Genomic DNA, 25,495 nt, shown 5'->3' with positions numbered 1-25,495 from the left:
ATTTTGTGTCAATATGGAAACAAGTTGTACTGGGAATATAACATATGAGGTCGTTTGTGTTCTTGCTTCAGAGTTGATCTTAACATTTATTTTCAGTACATTATTAAATGTACATTTATGACATCAATGTTAAAACAACAAATACCCTATTTATAATTGGGTAATTAGGTCAATTTTTTTTTCATTGTCACTTACAACTTTTCCCCCCAAATATTTACTTAAAGTGCAAAGCAGTTAGAGCTGGCTCCTATCCATAAAGTCAAAAATATTACAACGTTTGTAGAGTATGATTTGGGCATGCATATACATGTGGATATAAATTTAGGTGAGGATCGATCACGGTTTTCGGAATGTAGTGTTCATAGATCCAGCGACTGATGTAAATGCCTTATTTATTTATTTATTTATTTATTTATTTATTTATTTATGTATTTATTTATTTTACCTGGCTGTTAGGAGTGCTATGTAAAGCCCGCAAATATTCCTTATGATGAAAATGTTCACTTTTAATGTATGTGTTTTACAATTTTGGTCATAAAATCCATTCATGCAGATACCATCTGTGTTACCAGGAAATGAGTGGATCACATTCTAAATAGCTAAGATTGGTGTGCCATAAAGGTTTGCAAGAGTATTTTGTTGAAGTAATTTATTGTGTTTTTTTTGTTGTTGTTGTTGTTGTTGTTGTTTTTTGTTTTTTTTTGACAGGGGTCGTTTAAGGTCGCAAAGACGTTTACCAGACCTTCGCCAACGGTTTTCATGGTCAACCACAATTTTTGTTGCAAAGACATTTTCACCATATTGAAAATGCGACAAGAAAAACAACAACTGTTGATGAACATCTGGCGAATGTTTGTGACCTTAAACAAACCCTAACAAGAAATCAACATTCACTACCTTTGCAAACACAAACGTTTGCCCATCAGTGAGATACAGCCTTTAATTATGGCAATACTTGACGGTGCCATACAGGATTTTTATAGCAAATTAGAACAAGAAACAAGTAAAATAAATAAAAAAAAATTCCCATACTTTAGCACACGCCACATCAAGAGTTCCAATGATGGTTAAAAATTAGCTTGCATAAGTCAAGTTAACATGCCAATATAGTCAAAGTCAAGTCTGTTGCCAATGGACACAAGTGACTTTTAACATGTTAGATTGCACAAGCAGTTTAGGCTTGGGTGTGTAGATAAGAACAAGGTTTGGTGCTCAGTAGTAGCCTACTGTAGATGCTGTAGATATTATCACAGAGGGGTGGGTGTTAGACAACAATGAGTTGGGTGTCAGTTTGGCTGCTGTGTGGTTGACGGGGTTATACATTTGGTATAAGTAGGGGCTCCTTGGAGGGTTCTGACTCGAGACATTCTAAACCTTAGTTCCTCTTTAGGCCTACTCAGGTTTCCAAAATGCTGCCAGCTACAAAGCAATATTGAGCCAAAAAAGAGATGGAGCACAAGTACAAGGGTGGGGGTGGGTGTTTAGTGAGCTGGAGGGCGGGTAAGAGAGTGAAGGGAGTAAAGGGAGTCTTGGGGTAGAGCAGTGGAGAATGAAGCTAAAGAAATGGTGTAAGAGAGGATGGAAGTGAAAATAATGAATTCCTTTATTAGAAGGGGAACTGTAAAATATCAAATGCAGATGAGGTGGTATGATGAGGGATATTGGAAGATTGAGTGTAGGGAAAGGATAGAATAAAAATTTAGAGTATTTTTTTTCTTTTTTTTTTTAAGGGAGACTAGTCTGAAAGTCAAAGTAGCCCCGTCTTTCTGCCCTTTTCTCTCTTTCTTTCAGTGGGAGCCGTCAAAATAATGGATTGTCACGCTAAAAGGCCGGATACAAGGGGGCAAAGAAGTTGCCCGGGCAGTGGAGTGGGAGAAGGAGGGGGTAATTGTAGAAGGCCAGGGGGGAGGCCACTTTGGACAGACGGGGGTGAACACACTGAGAGGTCTGCCATACTTCCAAGCCAATTTATTCCCTATTACGCAGTGGCGACAAAACATTGTGAGAGACCGATTGTTATTCCAATGCTGAGATCACACTATTGACTGTTTTGCATTTCAGCTTGAATCCCTCCACATTTTAGAGATATAAACATAGTTATTTGCAGCTAAAACTGTCAGAGACTTGGAAGGATCTAACAAAAATGTTTGCACTCTTGTCAGCTGACAGTATAATTTGGATATTTATTCACAACATGGCCAAAACATGACCACTTTTGCAAGCTAATGACATAAAATACAAGAGCTGTATAAAAATTGCCTTTAAAAGATAAGATTTGTGGAGACTGGGGCCAGGTTGTATTTTTACAATTTTAAAAATGTGCAGAATTTCACAAGTTACTTAATGTTAAAGATTACATAGCGCTTAAAATGAAAAGAAAAATGCGCTAAGTTGTCACCAATGTCTTACAAAAACAATTATGCCATCTAGTGGCAGAAAAAAGACCTCAACACGAGTCAATATCAAACTAGTTTTTTTACAGTACAGTACATCTTTTTAATTGCAACTCAATTGTATTAATTATTATATTACTGTATCACACTATACAGTATTAATGACTAAAACATGCAACCATGTTTCAATTAGTTTTATGTTAACAAGAGTGTGAAAACTTGGGTAAAAAAATATTAAGAACAGACATAAAATTTGCAATTAATCATGAGTTAACCATTGAAGTCATGTAATTAATTATGATTAAAAATTATAATTGCCTAACACCCCTAATATATATTAAGTGGGATGCAGCAACTTTGCGAGAAAAGGATGCTGAGCATAATGGGAACAGTCCATAGTTGGAGACACTGCTCAGACCAACTTAAGAGTTGTGAAGGCCACCCAGCATGAAAAATGAACAGTCATTAACACATTCTGGACTCCGAGAAATGGAAAAAGAAACAGAGAAGACTCGTTGGAGAGACTACCTGGACCACTTAAACAAGTGCTGGAACAGAAGGGCCAGGACGGATAGAGACAATTGGTCACGGTTCATGTCCAATTACAGCCGCGCTGAAAGGTGTTTTTTAGATATTAAAAACAGCTCTCAATATGTTGCAGTGTAATTCCACACCACCACAGACTAAAAATTAGTTCTGTCTCGTAAAAGACCAAGGAAGGTTTTGGTTTCCTGCTAAATTCTGCTTAGCCACTTTTTGCTTTTTGAATATTCTTTGGCAGCCCTTGTAATATCTTTGAACAAGTTACAATTTATCTTGGCTCATTGACTATTTTTGAGCAAATTTTTCCTGGCCCACTTGTGAGCTGGTCATTTGTGGCTTTAGGCTGCTTCGAGTGTGAATCTCATTTAAGCCGAGCGACTCATCATTGCTCATCAGGAGGAAATGAAAGTCTGTATCTAAATATGTCGCTTGTGATTCAACAATTCAGATGTGTTTTTCAGAACCAGTGTGCGATAATCTCTTAATGTCAATGACAATTGGTTCACATTGTAAATACTACGTTGTGTGATGCTTGTCCATGGCTGGAGCATTTACTTACAAAATACCATATCAGGTCATTAATTGATATTTTGGAAGGGAGTTTTCAACGCTTTATAATGTGAACCGCAGCTGCTTTCCTAGAGGCTGTTTGTTGGTCTTTAACTAGATTGTCTGTTTATTCCCTCTCTTCCTTCATCTCCCCAGCCAATATTGTTGCTAGTGTGTTTGATTTATATTTGATGGATCCCAATATCCCTGCTTCTTTTTCCCTTGCTGAAAATGCAGGATCAATAGCATGTGTATGTGTGTGTCAGAGAAGAACAAAGATGAGATACTGGCTGAAAGTGGAGTAAAATCGAAGTGAAATGAAATGAGCGTATGTCATAGTTTTCTCCTTCTTGCCATTAATAACAGTTATCCAGCTGTAAGAGAGAGAGAAGATGGCACCCATGAGACCATCCAGTCCTACGGAGAGTTGGGCCACATAATCACACAACATTCGGTTTAGTGAAAAGGTATGTGGATCATACTGTAATTTCCCTCGTCTCACCTCAACCATGAAAAGAATGAAAACAAAAGAGAACATTTGGGAATGGTGTAACGGGAAACAGATCGATGCAGAAATGTGGACATGAAGAAACGTCTGCATATTAAGCATTATGTGACTATAGTCGAAGGCGACCTGTTTAACAATTCAGGAAGTGACAAATGTTCTGCTTGTTCGCAGACCTTATATGGACAAAGCTTATTTTGAAATACAGTATTTTTTTTGGTGGTGATCCAAATCTTATTTCTTCCTCAGGCCTTGTGTGTCCCCCTGGCCAGTAAGATGATTTTGATCTTGAATAAATACGTTCTTTCCCCTACGGTCTTCAGCCTGCTCACTTTAAGGTCTTTCTCCACCATTTTGTCTAATACTTCAACAATGTCTATTCCGCTTCCAGTGATTTCTCCCACTAAGACCTCTGGGACACCCAACCAAGCATGTGTAGCGTTCTTCCCCCGCTTGCCTGTGCTCAGGCAGGATGCTGCAATACCTCCATAATGAAGTGATGGTGCCTTTGGGCCTCAGAGCCATTTGAAATGCAACCAAACAAGGTCTCTGAGGAAAGCTTTGAAACAAAAGCGCTCCTTTTTTTCTGGGCATTAATTCAAGTAAGCATCTTTTTTCCCCCGTGAAACAGCTCCAACAGGACCCATCAAATAGAGTTTAACACAGACAAAGAGTACGTTTAGTTCAAACCATGAGTCAAAGAACCTGCATATCGGTGTGATCTGAACATGTTCTCTTACTTATTGTATGAATCGGTGTATTAAGTGTGTAGCTCCAACTTTAAACTTAAAACAATGCTGCATTTACATATTTTGTGATGGTTAATTACGTTGATAGACAGCTTGTAACATTATATTTGGGTTTTTGGTTTCTGCAACATACTTTTTGGCAGACCTATTGTTGGTGAATCTCTGTGAAGGAAGTAAGAAGTCAGCCAAGAGTGAAATGAATTTCCAAAATCATTGTGGGTGTGGAATGGAAGTTTTTCAAAATATTTTTCTCCATGCTTAGCAATGTCTTTATTCTTAATCAGCCCGTATCCCAATCAGGGGTGAAAGTTTGTGACGTTAACGAATGTTAATTTCACATCAGGGTTCGATGTCGCAACATTTCTTAAGTGTTCCTAAATGTTCTCTAAACAGTCTTAATGGTTCTCCAAACAGTCCTTATGTTTTGTTTTTTTTGTTGTTGTTTTTTCACAAGGTTCAAATTTTCTTGCCAAAAAAATAATAATAACACTGTTTAGGGAATATTTAGTAAAAGCTGTGACCTTGTGTGAACCCTGACATGAAATCAACATTCACTAGTTTTGCAAACGATCATCCCTCGGTGCTAGATTATTTACTGAATTTTAACAAGATGAATAATTATTAATTGCAGTCACCTCTCATTTGGAAAAAAAAAAAAAAAAAACATACAAGGATATAGTAATCACTCCATGTGTATATCACAGATATAGTGTCTTTTTACTGAATCATTTTTTTTTTTTAATATTAAATTTTAATGAGTTTTTTTTTAAATTAACATTTGTTTACCAGTCGGTGTAAATAAAATAATACATTAATCTACTGCACACGTGAAAGCAATGCAAAAATATGTTGGACTACAGTTGTCCACATTGTTTGGCAGTGTAAATACTTAATAATATAGAAAAACATGGGAAGATATCATATGGGCCTTAATTTTCTCATTAGGTACCTACAAGCAAACAAATACACCTGTGAGTCAAACACATCAACACATTTTTAGAATCACATCTAATCTCTAAATTGCTGTGAGGAAACCGTATAATAATGGCCGAAGCCATTTATTGAAAACTGATCAAAATAACAATGAAATGATTGCAAATTTGTTGTGTGAACTTAGGCACACTGCAGGCAAATGTGACACAAATGTGATTTTTAATAATAATTTGATTTGCAGGGAGTACTCCGGAGACTCCAGTGAATCTGCAAAGATTTTGTGCTCAAATAATGTTCCACAAGCACAATATTAGTCAGTGTACTATTTTTAGTCGGCGCGCAAAGTACATATTGTACATCTTGATGTAAAGTTTTTATTTTTTTTATTTTTTTTAACTAGATTCCCCTTTTAAATGATTAAACTCAATTGGCCTTAGTATAATTTTTGCATTTCAGATTGTGAATGTCTGGCTCCTAGTTGCGTCTACAATGGAGCAGACACCAAAGCTCCACTTTAATGTTTGGGACAGGGTAAGAAAAGAACCATGATTGCTATATCCTCTTAACACTCATGACTGTACACATATTTTGTGAATAGACATGTCCAATTGACCAATAAGAGCGCTGGCAAGCAAAAGTACTATCTGCAAACACATTAGTGTAGTCATGCAAACACATGCTTGTGCACTACAAACAAGTGTGGATTCCCTGTCGGCATGTAGGGAAAACACTCCTTCAGTCGCACGGGCACACACAGTCTTAAACATGGGGGAAAAGATAGTGCCAGTGCTGTCCTCTGGTCTATTTCAGAGGTGACGGGAAAATGATCAAAGCAACGGGAGCTGACTACAGGAATGACCTTTCTAACCATCTATAAGGTGTCACATTACACACTCAGATTTGCTTACAGTATATACATTTTTACACTTAGTCATCTACATTTACATACTCATACAGCAGTTTGGATAACTAACTGTGAAAAACAGACTCTTACGTATCAGCTGAAAGTAAGGCAACTGAGACCTCTTGCAGCGTTGAGTATTCCCAGCTTGGCAAGCATGTCAGCCATTCTTCCCTTCTTCTTTTCTCAGTTTCAGTTGCTAATTGCGTCCCCTTAGAGGAGGCACAGATGAAAATGTACGTACTGTACACTTGCTCCTCTCCCTCCTAAATCTGTCTTCATGTAACAGTGGAATTTCCTGTGCAAGGTGAAACAGACATGATAATTTCCAAAGAGGAGAGAAAAGCTCCAATGTGCAGTTCACAAGTTCCTTAATCATCTTCCGGTGGCATAATGTGGTAATCAGCGTTAGAGCTGTTTGAAAGCGCTATATAAATAAAGATGACTTGACTTGACGTTATGTGGAATACTTGTTAATATTCTCATTCATCCAGGTTATATATCAGGGCATTAAATCTATCGCAACTGGACTGGTCTGGTTGTCTTGGATAATGTTTTGCCTCTTATCCGAGCAGACTTCATCAGTTCATGCATGTAGCTTAGATAGGACAGCTCTAGCCTGAGTGTTTGTGTGGAATCCCAACAATGCATCCTCTAAATTAGGCCCTGTCCGTACAAAAACAGCACCCACGGCTTCTTTGGGCCCAAGCTCAGCTGAAATGGATTGATGTAAAGTGGAAAAGTGCACTGCGGTCTGATGAGTCCACATATGGTTGTCCTCTGGGTCAAAGTGAAAAGGACCATTTGGATTGCTGAAATTCATTGTTCAAAAGTCAGCATCTGTGATGGTATGTGGGTGTGTTTGTGCCCATGGGATGATCTGTGAAGGCGTAAGATTCTGGAGCAACATACCTATGCTGCCATTCTAGCATCTTGCTTATTTCAGCAAGAGAATGTCAAGCTACATTCTGCAGGGCTACACCAATGTGGCTTCATAGTAAAGGAACGGGAGTACTAGAGGGTCTGCCAGCAGTCCAGACCTGTCTCCCACTGAAAATGTGTGGCTCATTATGAAGCGTAAAATACAACAATGGCGACCTCGGAGAGTTGAGTAACTGATGTACATCAAGCAAGAATGGGACATAATTCTAAATATCTTTAACTATTAGTGTCCCCAGTTCCCAAAACACTTATTGGATGTTGTTAAAAGGAACAGTGATGGTAAACATGTTCCTGTCAAATTCAAATGAATCATTTTGGGGGGGGGGAAACACAACAAGTTTATCAGTTTGAACATTAACTACCTTGTCTTCACCGTATTGGATTTAGAAAGTCATCATATTCTTTTTTTTTTTTTTTTTTTTTTAATGTATGTTTTATACAACGTACCACCTTCACTGGAATTTGGGTATGCACTTGACAACATACACCAGATTGTTTTTCTGAGTTTGGGGTGTACCAGCTTTTATTGTGTTAAAATCTGTCAGAGAGACCTGATACATACATACTGGCAATGTTACATCCATGACTCATTTCTTGTCCCTTCTGGAACTTATTTCATTCTTTACAGATGACCATCTGGAGCAACCACAGGTTTTGAGGGCCTCTCTCAGGTGCCTATGCTCTTTTTCATTGGCCCGTTTGGCTTTTTGGAACATTTCAGCTGTGTGTTGCATGGTTGTGATAACGCCCAATTTGTGTCCAGTGGGTGCTATCAGTCAAAAAATAGGCCCCACTTCCAACCTCTCCCTAGAAAAAAGAACGGCTGTGACTTCGCTAAGCAAAGATGAAAACATCACAATCACCATCACATTTGTCATCATTTTAGGACAGGCAATTAGTGTTTTGTTTATGTGTGTAGAGTTTCTAAGTGACAAGGTCATCTAGTGGCTTGGCATGAACATTACAGCATTTTAGGTCATTTCTGTAGGTCCATGTGAACAGGGATTGCTTGACAATGTTTTCATTTGATTTACATGAACCGATTTTACGAGGTCATTGTCGAAACATAGAAAAGGTCACTGCACAGGGGAGCCGTATGGTAGAGCTAACACAGGCTACAGTCAGTCGCTCTCACGACATACATTTCAAATTGAGATGGCCTTTGATGTTGATCCTCTGCAGAAACATGAAGCTGCCAACAAACTGCAGCCAAGTGGACATCTCGTTGCCCCCTCCCCTCTAGTGTTTCATCCCATGGGATTCCCTCACATGAACCTCCCAGAAGACAGTCCGTTCCAGTCTCATCACCTGTTAATGTTTGTGGTGATGGACTGATGAACGGATGGATGGATCAATGCAATGTACATATATATGTGAGAGTGTTATGTCAATGGGGAAGCAAAGGTCAAATCTTAAGCAGTTCTATAAATATTGGCAAGGTCTGCTCATGTTTCGCTCCCTCATACACTTAAGATATTGGGTCCCAGCCTAGTTAAAAAGCCTTGGCCAAAAACTCATTTGGTGTATCTCCATTACCTAAAGGTGTGAATAACACCATTGGGTGTCATGCCAATCGGGCTGATCAAATGACACATACTGTATATACACAAGCAGCTCTTTTACAAAGTATTTGGGCAACATTCCCTAAAATGTTAGTCCACCATCTTGCAACCGTGTTTGTTTATACAAGTAGATGACTGTTAGTTCTTCCGTTGCTGCTTATCATCACAGAAAGGTTTACTCGGAGCTGCGAGGTGCAACAGTCGTGTAACATTCCTGACCTAAAACGGCTGTTAAGGAGACGCCAGAGAATTAATGTTACTTGTGTGTACACAGCCCACACTGAATTCCTGCAGCCTCTTAAACCCTCTTTCTTCGTAAATCTGTCAAATCTCGCTCCAAAAGTGTTCAAAAGCTCCCACTGAGCAATTAAACAAAAGCTATTTCAGTCAGGAACACTCACAAAAGGAAAAGGTCAAGAGGCACCGCTGTAGCCTACTTCAATGCATATACTGTATGTAACATACATGTACTGTAACATGTTGGAAGGCTGAAATCACCTCAACTTACAGAGGAAGTGGCAAGAATAGTCACACTAAACAGGGCTCATGAATGACATAAACCAATGGAATGCATAGTACCCTACTGGGAGTCTGTTAAACCAATTGACTGCTGTGAATGGAATTACTGTGCTTTTCATTTCACTGATTTTAAAATTGTTATCTACAGTCATTTACTACTTTAAGTCACCTTGTCAAATTAATAAAATCTAATCAATCCATCAAGCTCCAGCTCACCTATTATGATGAGGACACATGCAATAGAAAATGGATGGATGATGATTAAATTGCATAATTTCGACCTCAGAGGCGTTTGAATTTAGATGTTCCAAAACCAAATTACACCAACACACTAAATGCATTGAAATCCATCCATCCTTTCTCGACGACACTTGTCCTCATTAGAGCCATCGTTGAGCTGGAGTCTATCCCAGATGACTTTGGCCAGGTGGCTGAGTTCACCCTGGACTGGTCCCAGCCAATTGCAGAACACGCTTGGACAAACAAACATTCACACTCATATTTAGAGTTTAATTAGCTAGCTGGAATACGTGAGGAAACAAATATTGTTTATTTGTGCTTTAAAGTGGAAGTCAACCTTAATCATTTTTTATAATATTTAATAATAATAATAATAATAATAATAATAATATTAATAATAATTTATATGTGACCTCACTAGCCTAAACATGACATTCTGATTAATATTGATTGCATTTGTGGAAGATGAGCTATGCAGCAAAATCCAGCCATTTTTCATCTATTTCAGCCACTTGCCGTCAATTGAAGATGACATAACAGTTGCTCAAGGCTCAGGCAACAACCAATCACAGCTCACCTGTTTTCTGAAGCTGAGCTGTGATTGGTTGTTACCTGGGACCTCAACAGCAAGTGGCTAGATGACCGCCTCTGCATATTCCCCTCACGCAATACTAACCAGAATACCACATTTAGGCTAGTGGGGCTGCAGAGAACATATTATTGTCAAGAATTTTTGAGGGTGCTGACTGCTCCTTTAACATTTGTCCTTTTTAAGTCTGTTTAATACGGTTAATACGGTATGTCCCGTCATGTAAGGAAGAAATAAATCATACTATCAATTCAAAACACTGATGTTTTAATAATTGCATTGTGTATGCATTTAGATTTTTAGAATAACTAAAACGACATTATAGATAAGATTACGCTTTGCTCGGCATTGCACTCATATACGTCTCATTCACTCACACACACACACATCTGCAGCCATACAGTACTCTAATCACAACTGTAAAATCCTGTTGTTTCGGATTATTCTCAGAACGCCAACAACCTAATCCCCATCATGGTGTTCAACTCCACTTTAATTGCTTTGAATCAATGCCTTGTGCACTGGTTCGCTGTACAAAAAAATATAATCTGTTTATAAATCCTCTGGTATGGACGCTATCAGAATAGTGTGGCAGAGGTCACACACTGCCCGCTGAGAAACTACTCAAAAGGAGATTAAGTAAACAGGCTGCTGTGTCCCTGGAAAACAGAAACCTGCTTATTATATTTCCCACAATTACTAGGACGCTTAAACAAAATACCGTCATCTTAAATGCGTTATTCAAGTAGGGAACAATACTGACCTTTTGTGTCTGATATGCACTCATTATAGTTTTAGTCTCTGAGGTCAAAGCAAGTTTGTCTCTTGAAGTTCTATTCAAGACTTTTTCTGCAGTACGTGCTGCATCTAGTTGTCCCAGGGTCCAAATAGTAGCTCTATTTCATGTTGAGCCCAAACACCTCATATCCTCTTCAACAGACTGATGTTTATGTTTCAACCCAGCCTGACATGCTGTGTGTTTCTCTTACAGCCACCGCAGAGGAAGGTCCAACTGGATTGTTTGGGTTAGACAACAGAGGAATGAGGAGAGGAAGAAGGAGAAATTTGGGGGGGGTGGGGGGGGGGTGCTGATGATACAGAAGTGGGGGTGTACAATGATGAATTAATTGAGCCCAAAAAGGTGAGAGAGGAGATTTTGGGAGTGTAGAAATTAGTGTTGTTCCGATACCGATATACTGGTGTCGGCGGAGGTGCCGATACTGCATTAAAACAGTGGTATCGGTATCGGTGAGTATTCACAAGTAACATGCCGATACCAATAATTCCAACACTAATATAGGATTTTGGATGCAACATCTTGTGTCTTGCTGGTGCACGACATTCACTGATATGTGTATGAGTGACATGTTCACTGCATGCGGATCTAAGATATCCTATTGGCCCTTGAATGCTCTGAACCAATGGTAGGACAGATTTTTCATGTTGAGGGAAAAAAAAACCTTAGGTATCGGTATGGTATCGGTATCGGCCGATACTGCAAAGCTGGGTATCGGAATCGGTATCGGGGGCCAAAAAACGGTATTGGAACAACACTAGTAGAAATAGTGTTGATGGAACTGAGAATCAGATCTTTAGAGGCAGGCAGAGGAGAGCACCAAAAATGATGTAAAAGTGGAAATAAAAGTGGAAGGGAGCAGAAAAGGAAAATTAGTCCATGTTTGGAGGGGGGATAGATGGAAGAGGAGAACAGATGTGTGGAAAAGTGAAAGGATGGGTGGGTTGGGACCTCAGGGTTACATTCCTGAAGTGCAACCAACCTGGTGTTGCTTCTTTCCCCAATGTAAACACAGAATGGAGCGGACTGACAGTCTGTCACAGAATTAGAGAAAGATGAATGTCTGAGTGGGAGGAGCTTCAAAAAAGATTTAAAGAGCTCAGATCTAAGCGTATTTGATATTATGACAGTATGAAATGTTGACTACACCATCCAATCGTTACCTCCATTCTTCTTACCCTCCAAAATAAGAGGGCACCATGCCTTCCCCTGACGGGTACTACAAATTGGAAAACCTTGCTCGTTGCATTACTCCTTGCTTTTGCTGAGTTGCTCATGTTAACTGTACTGAGCATATATGGCTGCAGTTGTACCAGAGAAACGTTGAGTTGATCAGTTATTGATGCCATTACGACATCTAGTGGCCACAGAAAGTGTTGCAGCTTTCAATGAGTAAACTGCAATACAGAAGCGGCACTAAAAAGAAATATCTCCATATTTACTTAACAAATCTTTATTTTTGTAGTTTACAACTTCACTGCATCAGAAGAGACATTTCTAATGTTTTGATTAATTGTGTACACAAAAGAGGCAAATTACTACTTTTCTAATACTTCTTGTATGAAATACAACCATGTCTAAGTAAGAATATAAAATAAAATCCTTGTGAAAAAAGTCACATACTAGCATAAAATCCCACTCAATAGAGCTTCTTACAAAATAGGTCTCCCGTCGTGACATAAAATAAGAAACAAAAAAAGACCCTGCCCCAGACTGAGGGGTATTGCACCAGGTTGGATAACCAACAGTAGCAAGAATTCGTCATAAAATTAAAATTCATTAAAATTCGTCATTAGTTAAAATTAATTATTTTGTTTTGTTTTTCAAATCAACAATTTTTTACCATGTTATCGTGATAATATCATATCGTGATGTTTGGATAGCGTTACATCCCTACCTAGGATACCACCGCGACCTTCCCATTACACTTCCATCTGAAACCTTTAGAAAAAATCTAAAGTTAAATTAAGATGTTGTTCCATGTTATTACTCTGCTAAGTTAAACACACTCATCTACATAATTAATTTCTATCACTTCCATTTTCTGTTTTATTTTATTATTATTTACTTATTTACTATTTTATTATTCTTTACTTCTTTCTTTTTTTTAAACTGTTTTTTAAGCACCCACAATTCTGAAAGAAAGCAAGGCACCAATAAACACTGTGAAAGTCATAATATAAAGTATTTGAGGGTAGTGGATTATCCTTCAGCGTTTCAAAAATGCAGATTCTTGTCTCTTTGGCTTTACTTGAGGGGCCTTATTTCTCTGCAGGGAAATGTAAGAGGAAAATATAGGTAATAATCAGAGGTGGCAATAGCTATGAGTATGTATCTGCAATGTAATGAAACAGAATCTGATAGGATAATTCTAATTTTAACCCTTGAGTCAATCTGTCAAATAAGAATGTCAAGGATTCAAATGACATGCATTCTGGAGTCATACAATAAAAACAAATGCACTGTACAAGCAAATATGATAAATATTACCACAACCCAATATTTTTGGAACATGCTCTTATGCAGCTATTAAATGGAAATCACTGGTTCTTTATGCAAATCACTGGTTTCTTAAAAAATTCACAGTTAATAGTAATAAACTTACTTTGGATCTACAGCTTTATTCATGTGACTGCTGTTTCTGTCAAACAAACAAACAAACAAACTGGTATTAAAAATTACATTGAAGTAAAGTATGCCTGTTTTCACAACAAAACTATAGTGTGGAAAAAATGTATTAATAACACTTTTCTTACTTCTTCTGCTGTTTGCATTTCCATATCAGCACCGCTAGAATTATTGCGATGAACAGCAACACAACTGAGCAGATTGTTGCTGTCACAATAGCATTGTGATAGTTTGGAACACCTGTGGGTAAGAACAAATGGTATACTGTACATAAAAAAAAGTCACATTCAGTAGTTACTTTATTCCAAGCAATGTAAATGTATTCAGTCAGAGGCGATTCTTGTCACAAGGCAAGCCAGGCAGCTGCTTGGGGCTTGGGCGCCATCTAGTGGTTCACTATTAGTAAAGTGGCAATCACGTTTTTGAAAGTGCATTCCATTTTTTTAACCTGCAAATCGTGCAAAAATAATGCGGTAGCATATATTAATGTGAAATGTTCACTATTGAAAATTATTTATTGCTTTATTAAAAATGATGACAAACTGATTGGGGGGGTGGGGGGATAGTTGGGGGGCAGTTAATTCCTGCTTGTGGCCCAACAAACCCAAGAACCGTCTTTGTGTCCAGTGTTTCCGTTGGTACAACAGAAAAATAGCTTTATGGTCAACAAAACAGACCCAGAGTTCACACTGCATTAGATCATAATTATTTCATTAGTACAGTACATACTTCAGCGACATTTTAGCTTGGTGAAGTGCGATGAGATTTTTTCTGATGCAAAATACATGTGCCTTGGAACAATAACCGTTGGGAAATGGCACAAAGAGGGTCTGTATCAAGTAGAATTTTCACACTTCCCAAACCTCTAAACTCTCATAATTTTGTATTTAGGAATTTGTTGAACGTAGTACTCACAGATAGACAGCAACTCAGATGTGGTGCCACCTACGGAACAACTAATGAAGCTTTCTTCTCCATAGGAGCAGTTGAAGGACACCGTACTGGAAGTGTTGTACAACATTGTGTTTGGATCGCTCTCTTCGCTCACATTCAGAATCTTCACCTTCAGGCCGCTGCTATTCCCCAAAACATTCCACTTCAGCTTAGTTTGTGGATAGCCTCCATTTGCGGTACACGTCAACTGGCAGCGATTTGCTTGACAGGATATTGTAAGTGCAGGTTTGCTGTAGTTGGCTGCCAGAGGAAAAAAAAATAAGTAGCCATTCTGGAAACTTAATGTGTCAATTAAGTTAAACACAAACAATAACACATACATGAATATGTACCTGTGACATTGAGATGTATGTCTGTGACAGAAGTACTTGACCTTTCCTTATACTGAATGACGCACTGATAGTCTCCACTATGTGACACCTTCAGTCTGGTCATTTGGACTGTTGCTTTGCTGTTTTCCACTCTGGTGTTTTCCCATTTCTCCTGTGTTATCCTTTTCAATGTATGGAAGCCATTTATAAATTCGTCGCCTCTTTGAAAGTAGAAGAATGTGATCGTCTTGTGCCGGTCCACGGGGCAGCGAAAAGTCACATTCCCACCAACTTCCCCTCTGATTTGAATCTGAGCAACACTTTCTGCAAGAGAAGCAAATCTGCTGTTACCTGGAGCTAGTGATGGGAAAATGAAGCTTTATCTTTAAACAATTTAGAAGAGTTAAAAAAATATCGCAAGTGGTTCATGGAGTATCATTTTCCCATTAACTAGCTGGAGCCAAACTAGGGTAAGCTTTCACAAATCAGCACCCAGGACCAGTTGTTGTAGCATGAAAGTGTGAAGACGACCACCGTTGTGCTACACTATCAGTAATTTCAAATGGTGGTCTAGCCCTGTCATTAATTTTGTATTTTCAACATGATCAAGGAAAATGGGCAGACAAACTCCAAGTTTCAGTTCTCTATTGGTTGCATGACTCACAAAAGTGGATATGGGTTTGCCTTTTTACGTCAAGATCCCTGATAACGTGGTTGTATAAACAGACACAAATAAGGCTCTCTGATTTATTTGTAATTTGATCTATTGTGCCCCCTGGGAGCATAGTACACCCTGGAAAGGGTTGCAGGGCACATACAAATAACCATTCACACTCACATTAATATCGGAAGACATTATTTAGAAGCTTCAATGACAGTGATATGTATCTTTTGGAGTCCCCATCCTCAGAACTGTGAAGCAAATGTGATAACCACAAATCCACTATCCATCTACAAACATTAAATTCAAAATTTTCCATTTTAATTTCATTTTTATACTTCAAAATTGCTGTGTTAGATTAACGCTGGGAGTGTTAAATCTAACACTAGAAAAGTGTTCAAATGTGGACACGCCAATGAGGGTAAATCTGACACTTTTCAAAGTGTTACTTTTTCCACACTTAACGAGTGTTACTCCAACACAGTATAGTGTGAAAAATCTACACTGGTAAACACTGAGTAGTGTTGAAAGTATTCTACACTTGTGTCAGTATTTTACATTTAATTCTGCCAAACTACATTTAAACACTTATGAGTGTATATAGTGTACCACAAACTACAGTATAGTACAGCCTTATTCTGGTAAATGGTACTTTATTTCTATAGCATTTTTCCTCCCTATAAGGCTCTCAAAGCACTTTACACAGCAGTGTTAATTTTGAAAAGAAATTTTCATTCAGTTTGAGTTGTAGTCTTTTGACTAAAATTAATTATTTTTAGTCATAATTTAGTCATGACTATTTTATTTTTAATCAAATTTTAGTTGGCGAAAATAAAGAGCAATTTTAGTGGACAAAAAGGAGAGCTATTTTAGTCGACTACATTGACAGTTTAGTTGATATTTTCCTTCAGCATACATTTCAACTTTTAGACAGAAAATTATAACACATATTTGTAACTGTAGTTTAACATGCAAGACACATTTAATACTACAGTGTCTTTATTATTTGTTTCAGTTAAACATGTTGAACTTATAATAATATAACTTTTCTATAACTTTAACTAAATAAAAAAAAGTGCATAATTGCTTGAGATTAAACTTACAGCTGCACAATGAACACTGAATAGTTTCCAAATGGTTCTTTTCTCCAACCCACGTTTCATTCCTTTGAATTGGATTGTGTGAATTTTCATCAGTGTTTCATTGACGAAATTGTCAGACAATTTTAGTCAACGTAACAGTCTCAATGAATGTCTTCCATTTTAATTTTCGTTTAATTTTCGTCTGAAAAGTTTTTTTGTTTTTTTTTTGACAAAATTATCACTCACACTTTGACATGGAACTGGACGTTTAGTATCTTGCCCAAGGATACTTTGACATAGTCACACTGGCCTGGGATTGAACCCACACACTGACGGTTGCAAGACAAGCACTCTAACACTTATCCACACCATCACTAGCGACGTATAACTATTAAAATGTCTACAGCCTCCTGGAAAATTAAGTTACTCCACCGGAAATGCGGGTGTGGTCAATTTAACACTCAATGTAGTGCTATTCAGGTTACAACCAACATCCAACCCAACACTCAAAGAAATTTACACTGGCAGTGTAACTTTGTATCCTAACAGTGTTAAAAATAAACATTAATGTTGATGATCCTGGTTTTTCATGGTAGTAATAATGGCTAGCATTCTTCAAATTAAAAGCTAGTGTAAAATTACAACTACTTTGAAGCTTACATATTATTTTCTTAACCCTGAACAAGATCAGTATCACAACATTAGGAAGCAGAACTTTACTAAAAATGACAGCATAAATATTTAATAATCAAAACACACTATTAGATTTGACTAGTTTTCACTTTGGAATACGAGTGGGTGTGAAGGTCATGGGTTTTTTGTGTTCTTTGAAAGCTACTCTTTGTGATGCAGTAAATAGCATTTCCCCTTCAAACAATTTGTTGTTTTACAAAGTTCCACTTCCATATTAATAGTCACCTTCCCTTTGACTTAGTTTCACTTCCATCTTCCACTTGCGAGGTAGCCTAATGTATTATTACCCCCTCAGTTTGGTCTTTCTTCAAAAGCTACATTATGGGGCCATTATTGTGCCAAAACTATTTACAAATGCACATTTCGGTCCACAAATATGTAAAAAGAATTTGTATCCGTGACCAAAGTCACAAATGGGTAACGAGAATCCACAAATGTGTAACTGAAGTCACAAATCCGTGACTAGAATGAATGCATTTCTGACCTCAGCTTCTTCTCACATTTAGAATAAACATGTATTCTAGGTTTATTCTTGAATTTAAATTGTCCACAGGTGTGAATGGTTGTTTGTCTTTGCGACCTATGACTGACTTGGATGTAAACTATGCAACTCAGTTCAGGTTGCGAAATGGATAGATGAATTATTTTGTAGTACTGTTTACATTATTTAGAGAAAATTATTTTAAAGACATTCACATGGTAAAAATCTAAACTAATCAACCATCCCGTTAAATTATCCCTATTAAGTTTAGTAGCAACCCGTTCATCATTCAAATAATTCATCAATATGGAAGACAGCAAAGCGTCGATTAAATTCCATATTAAAGTATTTTTCAACAAATTTTATCTATTATTTTGCATTTAAAACTATAAGCATGTAAGTATTAAATACAAGGAAAATTTATATTTATTTTTTGGATAATTTTAGGATTCCTTTGAAGCAGTGATGATGTGTGAACGGTGCAATGTGGCAGGTGACAATGGAGTGTTCTCAATTCGAACACTCAATAAGTACCGAAATAAAGCAATGTGTCGACCTCCAACATCATGGTGTGTAAAATTACTGAAAAACTATCTATTGGTGTTCACAGAAGACATCACTCACCTTGGTGGGCCAAAGGTAAACTTACAGTGAAAATTAAAGTCAAAAGTCTCCGTTGAACACTTGTTTTTCTAACAAGAGAGAATAAAAGTCCACTTAATATTTATTGTCACACAAGTTATCATGAAGAAACAAGTATGTGTACATGAGAACGTGTATATTATCATCTTCTAGAGTCCTTGACTAGGACATATGCAACTTTTGCACATTGCAAATATAACAAAAATACTGAGTAGGCACTCACATACAAGCAAAACAATTGTGGAATTATTACTTACATAAATTGTGTTGCAGCCCATATCAATATCTGTTTGAAAGAACATATTTCAATTACAAAATAGATTTCCGTAGTAATTTGAATGAGCACTGAACAATCCAACTTACTCTAGTGTACAGTTGTGCTCGTATAAGTTTATATACTCAAGGCTAGGGGTGTGTAAACTTATGAGCACAACTTCATGTATGTAAGTTTTCATTAATATGTTTTTCAAACCACAACAGGCAAAGTAAATTCATACATGAATAAATTGCCTTGATGTATTCCTTGAAAGAAATCTTCTTGCAAAACGTTGTCATTTCACATTTTGAGTTTCAATTAAAGCAAGTATTAGTGGTATGTATGCAATGATTTTACTAGTTGGCCTCTTGCAGAGCACAGACTCGAAGGGGTTTCCCGAATGCCTGTGCCTGCTCCAACAATTTCCGGAGTTAGCCAACTTTTACATTGCCTCTTAATTACTCATAAACTGACGCCATTATCCACATGTAAGAGTTTTACTCAACTTACTCACTGTGACAAAACTTATGACACATTGAAATGAATTTGAAAAGATTTAAAAGCTGTAAGTATGGGGTACATATGGTACAGATTCAAAAAGTGAAGGGTTTTTGTCACCCCCAATTTCACACATGTCTGTGCCAAGTAGTTTCTAGACAATCGGAATCAAAGAAATCGTCACTTCTAACAACTTTTGATAATCAACTCTTGTGTCCTGATTTATATTTGTTGAAAGTTAATCATTCCTTATGATCCAGATAATAGAAATTGTGTCTGTCTATTGTGTCATTCAAGCTCAAACATGTAATAATGAACTACCGGTACAATTTAAAAAAAAAAAAAAAAAAAAAAAAAAAAAAAAAGACCCTGATACGCATGCTTTTGTTTCATGTCAAAATGATCGGAACGTTTAGGGGTTTTAAGTGTTAGTTGTTTTTAACCACTATATCACAGCGAGCCAGTCAGATGAGACCAATCAAATGATTTATATCATAATTTCATACATGCACATGCATGAGTAATTCATGGCATTAGTTGTTACAAAAAGACATTATTTAATATTAATACAATGAATAAAATGATTGTTATATAATGCAGCGTACACTAAAGAAACAAAATGAGATAAGGCAAAGCAAAAAAGTTAGTAAATAATTAAGTGCTTACCATCGTGCTTCCTAACTTTATACAAATGAACACGACTATGGAAGGGAGAGTGATGTGACAGCTTCCTCTTGAATAGGGCGGAACTTAAGTGTGACTCATTCTTTCTCTCTCTCTCTCTCTCTCTCTCTCTCTCTCTCTCTCTCTCTCTCTCTCTCTCTCTCTCTCTCTCTCTCTCTCTAAAAAAAAAAGATAGCTGTCTTGTTTACACTACCAAATAAACAACGTGATTTTCTTGTTTCACTACAAGCACAAAAGAGTGAGTGAGTTAAAGAGTGAAATGACTTTTTTTTAAGTTCCTCAAAATTATTTTATTATTATTTTACTTTCATGCTACAGTAGATATGTGCATACAAATTATTAGCCATTGTTACTCATTTGTAGCCTGGTTACACAGTGGAGGCTGGTCAATACAGTAGAGGGTGCTAGGTTGCTGCCCCAATATAAACACAGTGGTCACCACATTACTTTCCTTGAAAACAAACAATTACATCAAAATATGAATAATTAACTCCTCACAGAGCCGTCACCCTGCCTATTGTGGTAGAGGGATTTTTGTGTCCCAATGATCTTAGTTGTGTGGGAACTTATGCCCCTGGCAGGGTCACCCATGGCATAGAGGTCCTAACTAATGAACCAGACAAAGGATGGCACAAATGAAATGACGAGTAATATTATTGGATGCCGTTTCCCCTGCTCCTCACCAGAGTCCCTGAAGTCAGGGCTGGAAATGGAGCTCAATGGCGATTGCCTGCCCCAATGGGTCCTAGCCATGCACACTGCACAGTCAGAAGAGGCAACATGGATCCACCTTTCCATAGGTTTACCATCTGTAGGAGGGTCCAAAAGGGTGGTAGAGTGCAAGACGTGCTGGTGGCGGCCGATGGCGACGACCTTAGCGGTCTGATACCCAGCTGCAGAATCTGGTTCTTGGGATGTGGAATGTGGCAGTGAAGGAGCCCGACCTGTTGTGCAAGGTTGAGAAGTTTCGGTGGAACCGAAAGTGGTTGTTTCTTTATAAAATGCTGATAATATTCATTAGATTTTCATGGCCAAGAGGGAGTAAATGGGGAGAAAAATCCTGGGAAAACAGGGACAAACATAATTAAAAAAAAACACTGGAAAAAATATAATGAAAACTCCGCAAATTTGCGGGTGTCTATACTGCAAATATTCATCAAGTGTCGTTTTAAGTTGTAATATTACCGTTTACCACTAGATGGCAGACATATCTTAGCTGAGTTTACACTGTGTCTTACTGCTCTATACGAGGCGACCAAATATTTTGGTTTTTGCGGATTTGCAGGACAAACATAACACGTCAGTAGTGTTAAGATTTTTAGTGAGTTGATTTTTGTGTGTGTGAGAGTGAGCAAGAGAGAGGGAGAAAGAGAGAGAGAGAGAGAGAGAGAGAGAGAGAGAGAGAGAGAGAGAGAGAGAGAGAGAGAGAGAGAGAGAGAGAGAGAGAGAGAGAGAGAGAGAGAGAGAATCTGTAAAATTAGTTTTTGCCAGTTTGATATTCTTGTGCTAGTCTAGCTTGTCCTTGTGCTTGTCCTAGAATTGTAATTTTCATATGTGCCCTTTGGACAAGAAAGGGTCGTGGATTTTTTTTCTCTCTCCCAAGAAAGGGAATTTTGGTGGGGCTGAGAAAATAATTTATAAATATATTTTTTTAATTAAAAAAAAAAGGCTTAATAGCTTAATTGTGGTTAATGCAACCCCTAAATGAGGGTATATATATATATATATATATATATATATATATATATATATATATATATATATATATATGAAAGTTATTTTATTTTTATTTTATTTTTTTACCAAATGATAAATTGTATGTACTGTGGGAGCTGACTGTGCCTTCTTGTGGGGCGTGACAATATGTTTTTTGTTTTCTTCTAACGAAAGATGGTCATTGTGTATCGTCGTAAGTGGGCACTGTCGTAACGAGGAACCGCGCGGTAAAGAGTAGTTGCCATGGTTATGCGGTTTTACGTAAAATGCGTAGGATTCCAGGACAGTGTGTTCACGTGACTTCCGTTTTTTGTGTTGTTACGTAGCAACCACGCAAGCGTAATCTTGGCGATGCAGGGGAATGAACTGCAACAGTTTGCTATGCTTCACTCCGTGGATTGAGATTTATTTTGCGGGGGAAGAAGAGGAGTATGTGGGTGTCTGAGCACTATTAAAGTGTTGTTTTTCCTCCATGAACCAAGGTCTCGAAAGCTAATCTGCCGACGTGAGTAGCGTCCTTTTACTGTGGTAGCGTGCTAACCATAGCTAGCTTTTTAAGTCACTGCATGCAACGCTTCTCTAAAATACCGCTCATATTCTGTTTGCACAGCTAATAGAAACATATTAATACGTCTGCTCGTATGCTTGACTGTTAAGGAAACTTCAGAGTGTTATCACCAGACGTCTTTATGTTGTGTGAGTTGTTCGCACTTTTACAGTGAATGGAAACGGGGGGAGTGTTTCATGTTACGGTGCATCTGCAAGCTGGAGCCTGGAACCATCCTAGAGACAGTTAAATTTAACCAACCATGAATACGTAATACTGACAATACTGATTATTATTGTTGTAAAGACTCTTGTATTAGATCTTATTATTTTATGCATTACGAAAGCTCCAAACATTTGTGTTTTGTGTACTTCAACATGCTCCTGCTTGTTCTGTTTCTGGACATGTGTTTCATATAGGGGATGGCTCAGGAACCAATTGATGCGCGTAAAAAGTTTATTCTTACCACGACGGGAAACTTCTATCAGCTAAAGACACCATCCCTTCTGAATGACAGCCAAGAGCTCAACAACTTCTTGGATGATGGAAACCAATTTGTCTTGTCCATCAGCAGACATGAAAGTAATTTTCGCCTCTCAAATAAGGTAGTATACACTACAACGACCACACTTTTTTTTTTTCAGTGCATGCAACGTATGCCAGCAACTTTTCCTTTCATTTTCATTTGACACTTTCCCAACAATTTACAACAGTTCCAGCTATCTTAATAACATGTCTGTGACATGTTTTCATCAAAGTACTCCAAGGATCAACAACTACAGTAAACTTAAACACGCTATTACATTTCTTGCTGAAATCAGCCTGATTTTTGGGTTCGGCACTGTTTTATACAAGTACTCATGCTCATCCCACCCCTTGTCCTTCTTGACCAATGCTGGGTCAGTCTTTTGATACCATGACAAGTTAACAACAGTCAGGATCTCACCAGTGAGTGTGCAATTTCTGGCTGGTGTCCTCTTCCGTGACACTCAGTGGACTGGACCTTGTCACCTCATTGACGACTGTGCACTGCATTGGACAGCTTCCTCCTGTACACCTTGAGATATGAACTTTATTTTGTTCCTTGCCCATGCTCTTAATGCAAAACACTATTACATATTATAGACAGCTAAACAAACAAACAAACAAACAAACAAATTTACAATTCAGGTCACTCGTATCTCTCAAGGCACCACCGTACTTGCAGCAGCAAAGTCCAGAGTAATTTAACTTATGGAGGCAGCAGATACACTTTGTGGATGTTGCGTATGAACACATTATAAAATCAAAATATCCCACCCTTTACACTGATACCGTCAACAAGCAACCAAGTAAGTGCCGTTTATCAGAAGCTAACAATTACATAATACTAATTAGCATCCAGCAAAACTCTGTTTCATCAGAAATTGGCAGATAACCAAATATTTACTTGGTTGTTTACACTTTATGTCAGGGGAGGCACTCTTGAGACAGAACTACTCGTATGTGTATACTGTACAAGCAGTGAAAATGTCATTTCCATATTTCCTCTTTAAATTAATTCCTCCTCCTTTATCAGATCGAAGCATTGGAAGCCGGCCGAGAGAAAGTGTTGGTGTTCTTCAAGCTCTACCCCGCAGTGATCACGGAAGAGAACCTCCACCAGAGCATCCTCGTGTCATCCATGCTGGACTCCCCTATCAACACTCTCTACCAGGCTGTGAGACAGGTCTTTGCGCCTGTGCTGCTCAAGGATGAACGCTGGAGTTCAGCGTTTGATCCAAAGCTCGCGAGTCTGCTCAGTGAGTTGGAGCTGGGACTGGGGTCAGTGGTTCGCCAGTCCGGAGCACAACCTTCTAACTTGAAGAGAGGACAGTCGGAAGAAGATGTTTTGGGTATGTGCACACAGACTAATAAGTTATTTTCTCTGGGAGATTTTGTTTTGGGCCAGTGAACCCAAGTTTGAATTTTTTGGCCATAGTTCCAAAAGGTATGTTTGGTGGAAACACAGCATAGTTCATATACAATACCTAAAGTGAAGCATAGTGGTGTCAGCATCGTGCTTTTGGAAGAGTTTTTCTTCAGCTGGAATTGAGACCTTAGAAGATGTAAGAAATAATCTACAGTTTGAAATAGAAGGTGTTAGTACAAAATCTTCAGACTTACGATAGTAAGCAAAATAAAATATTAGAAGTCTATTACAATAGCTTAAAAAGCCTACTAGAACATCTGAATTTTATTTGGGGTTAATCAGAGGCATTTATATGTTGGTAGGTGTATACTTCCGACTTTTATTTACCATGAGTTTGAATGCAATGCCACATCCCAGTTATAGGAGGATGACCCACTTGTGCAACCACATAATAGTTACTTGTTTTTAAATTCCCTCTCAAAAAGGTAAAAAAATAAATGAATTGAGTTGTACAGGTTATAAGTCACATTAATTTTGGATTTTGATTTTTAATGAGACATCTTTATTTCATTTTTTTTATATCACAAAAACCTGGCATTTAAACAGGGGTTTGTAGAATTTTTATATCAATGCATATGTTTATGGAAAAAAGGACCAAAAGTATTGAAGTATGAAGAAATAGAAGAGGGAGAAGTAATACTGTTGTCATAGAAACTAATGTGTGACGTATCGCAAGCTTACCATATGGCATTTGCTACAACAAGGATTTACTCGTATTTACAGCAAAAAAAGGCAAGGCAAGGCAAGGAAATTTTATTTGTATAGCACGTTTCATACACAAGGCAACTCAATGTGCTTTACACAAGGAAAGACAACACATAAGCATCAACAAACAGTTGTTAACATTCAGAGGAAGAAGAGAGAATAAAAGTAGGTTACAAAATTTACTAAGAGAACATACAATGACAATATTAAAACATTCAGCAAACTTTCAAACATATAGCGTAAGGAAGTTTAAAATAATAATACAAATAATTAAAAAGGAAGGGAAAAAACTTAATTGATGCTGTTTAAAAGTCCTTAATCAAAATTATGTGAAAAAAGCAAAGTTTTTAACCTGGATTTAAAAGCATTTACACTCGGGGCTGACTTCACTTCTGTTGGTAGCCTATTCCATCAAAAAAAAAAAAAAGGGTCAGGTAAGCCATTTTAAAGTAAAAAGATAAACTT

At 37.7% G+C, this 25,495-nt stretch overlaps 2 protein-coding genes across 5 annotated transcripts in view; one reads left to right on the top strand and one right to left on the bottom strand.

The window, feature by feature from the left end:
* Positions 1-12,638: 12,638 nt before the first annotated feature.
* On the bottom strand, positions 12,639-20,155 carry LOC144033320 (T-lymphocyte activation antigen CD80-like). Its single transcript, XM_077541363.1, has 8 exons — positions 20,094-20,155; positions 18,931-18,959; positions 18,656-18,723; positions 15,136-15,438; positions 14,765-15,043; positions 13,978-14,089; positions 13,827-13,862; positions 12,639-13,490 (listed from the first exon to the last, which is right to left on the bottom strand). The coding sequence occupies exons 1-8, from the start codon at positions 20,094-20,096 to the stop codon at positions 13,469-13,471; spliced, it is 852 nt and encodes a 283-aa protein (XP_077397489.1). The 5' UTR covers positions 20,097-20,155; the 3' UTR covers positions 12,639-13,468.
* Positions 20,156-22,170: 2,015 nt separating this feature from the next.
* dync2h1 (dynein cytoplasmic 2 heavy chain 1) overlaps positions 22,171-25,495 on the top strand; it is a 99,831-nt gene continuing 96,506 nt past the window's right edge. For 3 of the 4 annotated variants that reach the window (XM_077540644.1, XM_077540645.1, XM_077540643.1), the window contains exons 1-3: positions 22,171-22,332; positions 22,794-22,979; positions 23,933-24,248. In XM_077540644.1, coding sequence (XP_077396770.1) covers positions 22,797-22,979; positions 23,933-24,248 — 499 coding nt within the window. In that variant the 5' untranslated portion in view covers positions 22,171-22,332; positions 22,794-22,796. Of the gene's footprint in view, positions 22,333-22,793; positions 22,980-23,932; positions 24,249-25,495 lie in introns of those variants that run through there. The other variant, XM_077540646.1, reaches the window with a different exon arrangement.

Source organism: Festucalex cinctus, chromosome 13 (assembly GCF_051991245.1).
Source record: "Festucalex cinctus isolate MCC-2025b chromosome 13, RoL_Fcin_1.0, whole genome shotgun sequence".
Classification (NCBI taxonomy): Eukaryota; Metazoa; Chordata; class Actinopteri; order Syngnathiformes; family Syngnathidae; genus Festucalex; species Festucalex cinctus.
This window is presented reverse-complemented; position numbering and strand designations above follow the sequence as displayed.